The sequence below is a fragment of the Austrofundulus limnaeus genome, unplaced genomic scaffold, assembly GCF_001266775.1.
Source record: "Austrofundulus limnaeus strain Quisiro unplaced genomic scaffold, Austrofundulus_limnaeus-1.0 Scaffold10, whole genome shotgun sequence".
Classification (NCBI taxonomy): Eukaryota; Metazoa; Chordata; class Actinopteri; order Cyprinodontiformes; family Rivulidae; genus Austrofundulus; species Austrofundulus limnaeus.
The window spans coordinates 2,918,382-2,930,896 of NW_013952412.1; the positions used below are offsets into that span (position 1 = coordinate 2,918,382).

The window sequence follows — 12,515 nt, forward strand, 5'->3', positions numbered from 1 at the left end:
TTTAATCAGTTTAACAATGATCTAGTCATTATTTAGCGAATTCTGCCTCCCAACAGCATCACTCAACTTGTATTATTTGAAAAAAAAAAAAACAAAAAACTTATTTTCACACACACACACACACACACACACACACACACACATATACATATATATATATAATAGCTACAATAAACTTGTATTGGTTGTACTAAGTAGTTCCATGTTTTTTTTTATGATTAATCAGCCAGAACCTTGATGTGAACCTTCTTAAAAACTGTGTGAGTGGATTCTCTGTATGCATAAATGTTTTGATGGTTATAATGTGTTCTTCAATGTTTAGGGCCATGGTTGGTTGATCATTCAGGGAAAACAAAATGTTTTTGAACCAAGCCATGTGTCAGACTCTGATCCACCTGCTTGCCTGCTTCAACACCACTGATTCCAGTGAATGAGTCATTTATCAGGCCTTTGCAGAACCCAGTGAAATGTTGAAAAAGCTTTGGAACATCTAAACATCTGACACACGCAGGACCCCTGGAATGGCACAGACCTTACCCCGCATTATTTAAACAATTTAAATTACATCCCCAGTTTGGTTTTACAGATCTTGACCAAAAGAGGGCAGCAAACATCCAGTTACCACCAACAGAAGTCAGCATCTGTGGTAAACTGATTTATTCATACAACAGTTAGTCTTTGACTCCGTGTATCCATAAATTCATTCTTTTTATCTAAAATGAACATTGTGGATATTTAAAAAGAATTATTTCCAGGAGAAACCTGCCTTTCAGATATTTACAATCYCATTATTACTACTTGTCTTCTAAAAGGTAACTGGAGATAGTGGTGTGGTTTATTTGTGCTATAATTACACTCCCTATCACTGCATCTAAACGAGTTAAAGTTGCTGCAATCACAGCTGCAGCAGTAAAGATAAGGTTTGATTTCTGACAATTATTCATGGTTGATTTTWTTTTATTCACCAATGTGCAGTGATACGTGATGCCATTACTCCTCTGTTGTTGTTGTGTGTCAGGCGATTGCAGAGGCCCAGAAACACACGTGTGTCTGTTTAGACATAAGAATTAAAGTCTACTATGTCTCTGGGGGTCTGACAATAACACACCGGTGGGGGGCCCAACACACAGCAGGACAAAGAGCAGGACAACCACAAYGTAAACTTTATTTCAAGCATCAGCCACACCAAATCAGCAAAGCAACATTTTGATGAAACAGCAGTGATGAACTCGTGTCTCATCTTTCAGCTTTAAAACAAACATTTCCTCCATCAGGTCATGTAATGTGTTTGTTTTATTCTTTTAGTGACAAAAACAAGAACTCTCTTGTTCTCAGCTTACAGGTGCTAAAATCTCCCCATAATCTGACATTAAATATTAATTCATTGTTTTTATGTTTGATATTACTGTCTTCTTTAAGCTGTTTTCCCATTTGTTTTAGTCAATTCCTTTTTGTTCAGTTCTCAGAGCAGCATTTTAGAAGATTTTTTCTGAAGCAAACTTTCAAGTTCAATTTAAATAATACGTCTACTTTATAAAATACACCAATCAGCAATATTAAAACACATTTCTGCAACATAGTGTACAAGTGCAGAAATTCAAACAAAATAACAATTTTTCATAAAAAAGGTAATTGAAATAGAGATGGTAAAACAGCAGTTGACGTCACAATGGTTATTTTTTATTATGTTTTTAAGCAGCCTTACAAATCACATCACTAAAGGTTGAAAACAGAACTGTCAGTAAAAAAAAGACATGTTATTGTTGCTTCATGACATTAATCTAAAATTCCCATTACTGACATAAACTTTACTTTCTGTGTTTAAGCACGAAAAGATTACTTAAGGTAGGTTCAATCCTGATAATTATCCAGCAAATCCTAATTTSTTGTACTTTAGATTGCGGAAATTGGTCTATTAGTTCCACAAAATGCTTAGATTCTCCTGATTTATTCCACTTCTCAGGCCTAATCTCAGGTCTAATCTCTGTGATGTTTCTCAAGATGTCAGTTTTGTTAAAACTCTGTGGGTTTGAGCCTTAGCACTTGAAAAGGTTTGAGTTTTATGTGACTTTAAATCGTTTGATGATGAATTGACTGCAGAGCTTCCAGGGCGGTGCTGCTTGAACTCTTTCATCTTGTCAGAATGAGGAAGCTGCTGCWGCTCACAGGAATCACAGCTTCTCTCCCACATTATCAACATTATATTTTCTCCCTTTAAGAATATGAAATGTCACAGTCCTCAGTCTGTTCCCGTGCTCATAACACATCTTGACCCCGCCACCCTGTTGACTCTTTCATTCGTCCATTCCTCTGCAGTGTTTTCATTCTCTCAGCAGCRAGCTTCACATCGGTTTCTCATGAAAGGTCACGGCCAAATGAGATAATTATAAAGGGACAAAAGAGACAGATGCAAAGACAGGAGGGTAATTGGTCCTTTGTAGACTCATTATCGGCACACGTTCAACTAAGCACCTGTGTGACCTTTTGATCTCTCTACAGAATAATGGCTGAGCTTTTGAAACCAGCCCAGGTGTGTGTGTGTGTGTGTGTGTGTGTCAAACAAAACGCTCAATAGTTCAAAGTCTGCACTTTCAACTTGTAGGAGTCCACAGGGCAACTTTTCAATTTTAGCTTCAATGAAAAAGTCAAAGTTGTTCTTTTTTTTCTTTCTGAAAACGAGTTTCTCCTTTCATGTCTAAAAAGGTAAATTTATGATGCAACAAAGCAAAAAGATGCCATCAGATTATTTTTGCTTTAAATCATGAAAACATCACAACAATTTGTTACAGGCACATTAATTTTAGTTTGAGCTAAAAGAGAGGAAATAAATTCTTGGCTTTAATCTACGAACTTCAGGTGAGACTGTTTTAAAATGAGTTGCTTTGCAAGTATAAATTCCAACAAGTCAGTTTTCACACACAAATATTGATTAAATAGCTGATTTTAAGCATTCTTCAAACTAAAAACTGACAAGAAAAATGAAATGCGGTGTTTAAAAAGAAATTCTTTTTGTCCCCCCCAGTTCATTATCAAGACCTTGAGCAACAAAAAAGTAGCAGAAAACAAAATAATTTACAATTCTAATGTTAATTCCTCATAATTGTCACAGAAAACAGATCAGCTCTGTAAGAAAACAAGGCGACCTTGTAGCAGCTCGATGATGATCACCTCTGGCTTGTTGTTAAGAATTAAACATGACATTTCACCACACAGGCTGTAATAATACAATGTTTATTAAAGGAGTTAAAGGAACATTTTGTCTTCAGAGGTGAGATTATTACTTCTTTAATCTATCTTAAGCACTCATACTAAAAGAGATCATTTTTAAAATCGAATTTTTCAGAAATAAGACAAAATTTCCAAGTTTCTTCTGCATAAATCAATTAATATTGTATTTCTAATGTGAAAAACTCAACAATATATTTAATTTAAGTCTAGTTTGTTTCTTATGCTTTGGGTTGGTGAGACCAAAGAGTAAGTTTTATTAATATCTAACAGGTGGAAAACAAGTTTGCAATCTGAACGTGAAGTTTTCAAACTAAACACTTTCATGAACGATGAGTACAACAAATAGATATTACTCATCGGGTGTTTTATGTGATGTTGATGTGGCAGAYGATGAGCTTCTCCTGAATCAGTTCAAAATCTGCTCCTCGGTTCCCGTTTCTCCATCTGTGCCGACATTAGGCTCATCATCCGTCTGCAGCCCACTGAGCTGACGGTGTCAGAGCTTCACTGATCCAACGAAACATCCAACGAAACACCGTCTGAACAGCAAATAACACGAAACACAACATCGCAGCCTCTGTATGAGGTCATCAGTGTTCAACTGAATGTTTCTGTACATAATCCTGTAGACTTCCTCAAATAACTGTGAATTAGAYTTAATTTAAAATACAAAAAAATAATAATAATAACCCCTCATCCATTCATCTGTCCTGTTTGTTGCTCTTTTATTGCTCCTGGGTCAAATTTGGGTTGAGCTTGTTCACCTGTCTCATCTAAAAACAACCGTATTACATTTACAATGAGTCCTTTTAACCCCACTTAGCAACTCTGTCACACAATAAATCACACAGTAATGAAAGTGCATTCACAACTGACTCACAAAGTCACCGTTGGACCAAAACCCACAGCTCTTTGTTCGCCATGCGCAGTTTTATATTACAGTGTGATGAAAACAAGCAAGAAAACATCAACAACCAGAAGAGTGATCAGATGTGACAGGCCACAGATGAGCTTCTATCTGATGAAAACTCACAACCAACTCACAAACAACATCAAATGATGAATAGAACCGACGTCCCATACGTCAACCAAATCTCATGAAAGCTTGGAGTTTATTGTGACATTTGAGAGGAAGTCTCTGCAAAGTCTGCTGCTGGTTTTGGATCTTTTACTTGAACATTGATTAAATGTTCAAACACTTGACTAAATGAGATCAAATTTCTGAATGAGTTGTTGTTGTGTTGACATACTTTGCTTTAGGACACATGCACACATTCAACTAATTTTCATGAGTCAACCTGCCGAAACAGAATAAGGATTTAAAAACTGAGATGTAAAAATTTAAATTAAAGTTATTGCATTATTTAAATCAGTTCTTTTCCCGTTATGTGTGACAAAAGTATGTGCAGGAATGTGTTTTTGCTGGGGAACCATAAATAAGTGTAAAATTAACCTTCATGTTATTTAGCAAAAAGAAAACTGAATGAACCTAAAAGGCAGTAAACTTATAATTCTTATTTTATTTAAATTAAACTACTTGATGGCTGTCAGGGATCTTTTGCTGCCCATGGTAGAACCAAAGAATTTATACTAAGGCCTGAAAACATGAACATGAACTTCTGATATTCTTCATTACTAAAAAAATTACTTTAACCACAAAAACTCACAAAACACAGTTTCATTCATGTCTCAAAAAACCTTAACCTGCTGTTTTATTAAAGCTTCCCTAAAACGATGCTCTAACCCTGAAACCTACGCTGATCATTTTAAGTTTAAAGGATTTTCCTGTGGAAACCCGGAGCACACCTGACACCAGTTAGCAAAGAAAGGACTGCTTGTTGATGATTGCACCGTACAGGAGGRAGGTGGTGTTGGAGTGAGAAGGCAGCAGGTTTAATGGCAGCGTCGACAAAGGTTGGCAGGAGCTGAGGGGGGAGTGGAGAATAATGGTGGACAGGCTCAGAGAGGCTGCAGGGGAGGAATGATGAACCACAGGTGTTCAGGTCTGATTTGAAGCAGAGCCAGGAGAGAAGAACAGCATTGGATTATTTCTTTCAGGAATTTAACATCTTTTAAAAAATAGCTGCTTCCTGTATTGTTGTATCAAGAAGGAAAAGGAAATGAAGCAACATGATTGGTGTTTTTCTTTTTGCATCATCTGTCTATCCATTCTATTTTACCTGCTTTTGGTGGGGTACACGCTGGACAGGTCGCAGGTCCATCACAGAGACAAACAGTCATTCACACACTCACACACACCTATAGGGACAGTTTAGAGTCAACGATGAATCTGACATAAAGGGCGAACCATGGCACAGACTGTGAGGATGAATATCATGCGGAGTGCCACACAACAAATACATATTTTATAGATTTTATCAGAGTCTGTAGAGTAATCACTGGTTATTCAGGTATGAAAGTAAATTGTTCTGTGGGTTTTTCAGCTTGCTGAGGTGTTGTACAGTGCAGACAAAAGTATAAATAGAAAACAGAACAAAGAAAATGGAAGTCTCAGTTATGATCTTGATAAAGTTCAGGTTAAGGTCTGGTTTTCAGTGTTCTTCTTTCAAAAACATTGGTTTCTAAAGATACAAAATAATATAGGAAACAAAACCATTTGATTTAGCGTTTGAATGGATGTAAATTGGCAGTGAGATTTAAAAAATTGCACAAGGGGCGCCACCTGAAATCTTGGRTGACAAATTGGCCCTGCCTAACATGCATGTGCTWTTTATTTATTTATTTATTTTTTCGGKGGAGGGGTCTGTGGGAGGAAACCAGAGAACACTAAAGAAGATGCAAACATCACATAGACTGGCTGGGAGGCAAACCTGCGACCTTCTTACTGTGAGGCAACATCTTTAACCATGCTGCTGTTTCTTTGTGCAGGAAAGTAATTTATTTGTTAAAATAAGGAAACTAGAAACATAAGCATGCATACTCACCAATATTTATTTGTTCTTCCCCATCAGCTTGTTTTGATGCCTGTTATTAACTCAAACAAACAAAACAAAACAGAAATAACTATTTATTTAATCAAGGATCCCCATTTGTCTCCAGAGACCATTCTTCCTGTGGTCCACACCAACATTAATACTTCAAAACAATACAAAAATCATGACTTAAAATCCCAACTTAATAAGCAAAAGACACAACTGCAACATGATTCAAAAAACATTTCATTCACAAAAATACACCTGAATAATAGATTTTTTACAATTCTATTTATTTATAAGGATTAAGGAATAGATTACTTCTTATTTCATATGATAAACGACTCACAAACAATGGATCTTTTCAAAATGTTCAGTGAAGAAATGTCAACATTTTTATGTTGTTTAAAAAAACCTGAAAACCCATTTAAATTTAACAATTTTATTTTATCTGTTTTCTGCTTTATTTTGACATGTCCTCCAATTAGCAAACCTCTTCAAAAGCATTTCATTGAGTTGCTCTCTATCACTGATCGTCATCAAAAATAACAAAAACAAAATAAAAACAAAAAAACCCAACTTTTTTTTTTAAATGTGCGCAGATGTGCACAGTTTCAACACAATCTGGGGACTGGGTCTGTGCCCGCAGGATGTGTTTCTGTTTGAACTTCTGGCATTTTCAGTATTCAGATGCAGAATTTTCACACTGGCAGGTTAAATAAATGACTTTATATTTATTAAAAGAAGATCCATTGAACAAGCGTGATGAGAAAGTGAAATAAAAAGTAAGCTTGTTTAATTTCCAGAGTTAAGTCTCAGACTTTCTGCTGTCCTCTGAAGACTTTGTACTTTTTTTTTCAGTCCTCCTTTTTTTCTTATTGGTCAATGAAATCAATACAAGCACTGGATCAGACTAATAAATGAGTCTTAATGTGTGGCCACGGTGGTTAATAAGTTATACGTTCAGAAGAATCTCTGTTCCAAAGCATAATTAGCTAATTATTTTTAGTCACAGAGAAAAGAGCATAACTCGTGTGAATGATACATTTGTGGCCTTAAAGCTTCAGCTCTCCATCCTGAGCTGCCAGACAAAGTGATCAGGTTAGTTTGTTATGAAACAGGGGGGTAAATGCCAGACCAGACACCAGCTTTTCTAGACTAATAAATGACCAGCAACACCAGCCTACACACTGCTGAACTCTGACTCACTGCCTATAAGTGTGTGAAAAGAAATGAGACCRTCTTGAGCAAGCAAAAGTATTTTATTTCTAAAAACCTCAATGCTCCGTTATTTGGAGTTTTTTTGTAAATAAGCAGGTTTTTGCACCAGTTTGTCCTCAGTTTTATATATTTTTTTATAAACCAGCTTTTCTTTGTGTTTAATAGTAAACGTGACACTGTCAGCTGAACTGACAACCTGAAAAATGTTTTTTAAAAAGCCCTCAGTACTCTCTGACTCATTCATACACAAGCTAATTATATATTTCATTATATATTTACTTCACAGCCCCCCATAATAAACTGTGACATTTTGGAGCTGTGTATTATTTCACAGAGTGTTTTAATTACCCAGCTTTTAAAACTACAGCTCAATTTTAAGTGTCAGCTGTAACGTGTTTCATTCTCTGATTTGATTTTAACTTGTTGGCTGTGTCAGTTTGAGATTGTTACGAATTTGTGCTCAAGCCTTTTACTTTATTCAGAACATTTCAYAAAAAAAGTTAGTGGGTGGGCAGAGATTGGACCCTTTGTGTGAGTGTTTTGAGTGTGTGTATTGTCCGTTGGTGCTCTGCTTTTTGTCTCCAACAGTGAAAACGTGTAAATACTGTAGCACCATAAACACTGAGCTGAGTTTGGAATATAGGGAGGCAGAATATAMAAAAATAGCTTAGACTAGAGAGTTTATTGGTGTCTTAGGTAAATCTGTTCAGTCCAGCTTCAGAAAYGTCAGGGTTATTTTAGAGAGTCACAATAAAAGACAGTGAATATTTATGCAATTAATTCATTTATATGATCTTTTTTATGGACATTTTTCTAGGTGTGTCACCAAACATTGACACGTTAGGATGCATTTGCAAAAAAAAAAAAAAAAGACGCCTAAAACTCAGAGATCTCCTGTCAAAATCCTGCAGTGCATTTTGTCATCACCTGTCACAATGTGAACCACACATTAAAACAAGACTTGGGTGTGATTGAATATTTTGTCCCACAACARTTTCCTTACTGAGATGAACAGTGTTTTCACTGCAGTACTTTAATCTCCTGTGGTATAAACGCACAATTCACTGGAGCTTTTGCTTTCTTGTTAAAGATGTTGGAACAATGATTTTCTCCTCCTCAGTGGTGGCCCGAGTAAAATATTAATGGGTTTCACCCAACAGGAAGTCCATGGAGCAGCAGGAGTGAGAGGAAGGAAGGAGAAGCAGATAAACACCACTCTGGACACTCCCCACTCATCACACACGCTCCTCTTTAGCAGCTGGAGGAGTTTGTTTACTCAGAGCCGACGCTGAGACGAAGTGCAGATGGAGACTGAGAGGAGAGTGTCTGTGTTGTTTGGAGTGTCAGGGCCGGCGATGAATGCAACATAAATATCCTTAAAGTTCTTTGTTATAAACTTTTAACAAACAAAATTTGCAAAGAGTAATTACAGAACAAAACTATATGGATTTGATTAGTTTGCTGATTAAAAATTCCCTGAGTTTTGTTAGTTTGCTGATTAAAATTTCCCTGAGTTTTGTTAGTTTGAGCCAGCACACAATTTACTATATACTTTATTCCTAAAGCGCTTTCAGACAAAGTGCTGAAACAGTAGCAAAAGATAAAAGCCCAACAGATCAAATGCAATGAATAAAATAAAACATTAAAACACATAAGATACAGTGAACAAGTGAGTCTTTAACTTTGCTTTAAACACCTCCACAGAACAGGCCTGCCTGATGTCCTGAGGGAGACTGTTCCACAGAGAAGGGGCACAAAAGGAGAAGGCACGTTCGCCAATAGATTTTCTTCTGGCTTTTGGAATTAATAAAAGGCAGCAAACCTTCAGATCTGAGAGAACAAGATGGAACAAAGSRGTGCAGGAGGTCAGTGAGATATGGGGGCACCAGGTCACTTAAAGCCTTGTAGGTGAGCAGCAAGACCTTAAAATCAGCTCGAACCTGGCAAGACAACCAGTGAAGAGATGACAACACAGAGGTAATGTGGTCATTAATTCATTTGATTTATTATGTAAATGGGACATATACAATAACATTAACATAAATAGATAACACAATAAAGCATAAAGCTTATTTCCATTCTGGTCCAGCACATAATCATCTCACAAAATCACTTACACACAAATAACATCAGTTACAAAAAAACAACAACAAAAAAACAACAACAAAAAAACAACAACTAATAATAAATATAATCATCTAATTCTCGCCTGACTAACCTTTGGAATAAGAACTGTTTAACTCGACAGTTGACACTTAAATAGGGGCTTGCATGCAGTAACCTGAATATACTCCGGTAACTCGTTCCACAACAATACCCCAGTATGATGAAAAGAGGTCTTGCCATAAGATTTAACAGCTGGGACTTGAAATGACTTTTTACTAAACGTTGTTTCAATTGAGTGGCGATTTCTTACTGGTTCAAACTGTTGAGATAAGTAGTTTGGAGTCATGTTTCCTAGTGTTAGTTAAAATGCGAGCAGACACATTTTGGACCATCTGCAGACCTCTAAAACTTTTCCTAGGTAACCCAGAAAGGAGAGAGTACAACTTTTACCCGAAGGACAGCCTACAAATGTGTTAACAAGTTATTTGAGTTAATTAATTTCTTTCCTTGTTATTTTTAAGAAGACATTTATTGTGAAATCAAAAGGTTTCATTTTTGTTTGTTTTTAACATTTGATGCTGCAGAGCAAGTTTTTCTGTGCGTCTCCATGAGGGACGGTTTAGAAAAGGCAACATCAAGTTTGGGTCCAGTTCGATGGTTTTGTATGGAAGTGAAGATGTATTTGTTTTTTGTCAAAGTTTATTTTAAGATGATTATGTGCAGCCAGCGTTGTGTGTAACAAAGTTGAGTGGTTTTGTTTATGGATTTTACTTAATACAGTATGTTGCCGTCAGCAGTTAATTGGCGGCTGTGGTGGTTGGGCAGCTGACTTGGGACTATAAAGTCACTAGTTTGAATACAAGACAAATTTTGTCTTTATATGGGAATACACAATGACAATATATTGCACTTAATGTTATTATATGTATGTGACACAACTCATTGGTGGTGACTGAGGGAGATGTTTTGTGTAGAAAGTTAAGATCTGTGAAGAACTGAATAAAGCCAACCGTGACACAAAAGCTATGGTCGATCTTAATCCACTGAGGGACCAAAAGTGTTGTAGCCATGATGTAAATACAAAACTAGATGCTTAGATATATAAATATAAACTTAAAATACAGTATATAAGTAAATATATATTTAAGGAATGCAAAACAAACAAAAAAGCAAAATCACTTTGATGATAATTATATATTTAATCGGTTTCCAAATGAACACCCCCACACAAAAGATCTAAATGTCAAACCTTCAAAATAAAAGGAACATGTGACAGTTAAACACGACACCTTTTCAAGGTAAAAGAAAATTAGAGTGAATTTATATTCTGTAAACCTGACAAGCAATAAAGATTCAAACAAGGTTTATAGACAACTTGATTCAAACTGTCAAAAAACAAAAAACAAAACAAAACAAAACAAAACAAAAAAAGCACCATTTACATGCTCTGACTCAAATATTAAAAACAAGAGTGTAGAAAAGTGGTCTGAGTTGCTGCTGGGTTTAAAAAGCACAAAGGTTTAAAGACTTTAGGAAACCAAATGTCATTATTAATCCTTTTCCAGATCCAGTAATTATACATTTTAACAAACATTTTTATTTTATTCAAGTCTAATATGTTGAACAATAACCCTGAGGTATTGGAACAGCAGAACCACATTATTAGCATTCATTTTTAAACAACGCATTGCTTTCTTTAAACACAAAACATATTTAATTAAAAACAGTTAAGACTTTGCTAAAGTTYAATACAGTATTTGATAGTTTGGAAAGAAATTATTCGATCACTTCAATGTTGTATTTCTTTTTGCAAAAGCTTAAATTTATGTCAGAAAATATTGAAAGTTAGTCATTTGTGTGCACGTCATCTTATTAGAGAACACAAACATTTAGTTTTTCCTGCTGGAGGATTTACTCGTAATGAGCCGGACACCTCATGAAGGTTCAGATGGATCGTTGAACATTTGACACCAGAATTTGTTCAGCCTTTTAAACAAATGCTACTTTGATTTTTGCATGTAAAGTCATCAGACTTTACATAAAGAGGGTAAATATGTTCCGGAATTTAATCCCTGAGACTGTCTGAGGCACTATGCAGATCCAGTAAAAAGACATTTACAACAGTTTTATTTTTATATTTTCTGTTGGTAGAATGTAAAACACAGTCATTAGTTATTTGTAGTACAAAAGACACACAGAAAGAAAAAAAAAAGTTGAGCCCTACAAAAATGTTTACTAAATCTAAGGGTCAAATCTTAACTGCTTGTCAGGATTTCTTGTCTTGTCTGGCATACACTGGAACCATTTGGCAACACGGGCCTGCTTCTTTGGAAGAAGATCCTCATCCATACGAGCTTCTTCCTCTTGGACTTGACTTATGTACAGCTGGCTGACGATCACGCCAAAGAACTAAACAGACGGAGAGAAAAATACTGGGTGTCACCAAGTGAGGATTAATATATGAATTAGTTAGATTTGATCAGTGGTTCTGTTCTGCAGATCTAAACAGCTTTGTGATCGCACACTTATTTTCAGATTAAGAGAGATGTTCTTTCAGAAAACCAAAATAAACCTCAAGTACTTCTCTGTATGTTCCCTTATAAGAAACTTTTACAACCACCTGAACATGTTTACAAAAATGCAGGTAAATAATAAATAATGAAGGTTCTTATTTCAAATTGACAAAAGTAATAATAAATTAAAATGAACTCCTCGTGGGCAGACTGCTCCAGTTGTCCCATGTTTGAAGAGTGACTTCCAAGTCGGGGTCTCTGCAGTATATACTGTACCTGGAGTTTCTTAGCGTGTGGGTGGAGTTTGTCTTGTCTTGTGGGGCAAGTTAAAGGCACAGTGTGTAGGATTTGTTGCTTTCAGCGACTTCTAGTGGTTGAGTGGTTGAATCATCCTCCCTGGTCCTCCCCCCACCCCCACCCCCCGCTTCCAAATGCAAAGGAGTTGCTACGGTGTCTCTCAGGTGTCAAAAACCTTTGATAATTCAAACCGCGACGTCTACCAGCAGCTTCAGGG

At 36.1% G+C, this 12,515-nt stretch overlaps 1 protein-coding gene across 1 annotated transcript in view; it reads right to left on the reverse strand.

Moving 5' to 3' along the window:
* Positions 1–10,667: 10,667 nt before the first annotated feature.
* The window catches only part of tspan15 (tetraspanin 15), a 42,147-nt gene continuing 40,299 nt past the window's right edge, over positions 10,668–12,515 (reverse strand). Inside the window, exon 8 of the mRNA XM_014001850.1 lies at positions 10,668–11,897. Coding sequence (XP_013857304.1) covers positions 11,730–11,897 — 168 coding nt within the window. The 3' untranslated portion in view covers positions 10,668–11,729. The remainder of the gene's footprint in view (positions 11,898–12,515) is intronic.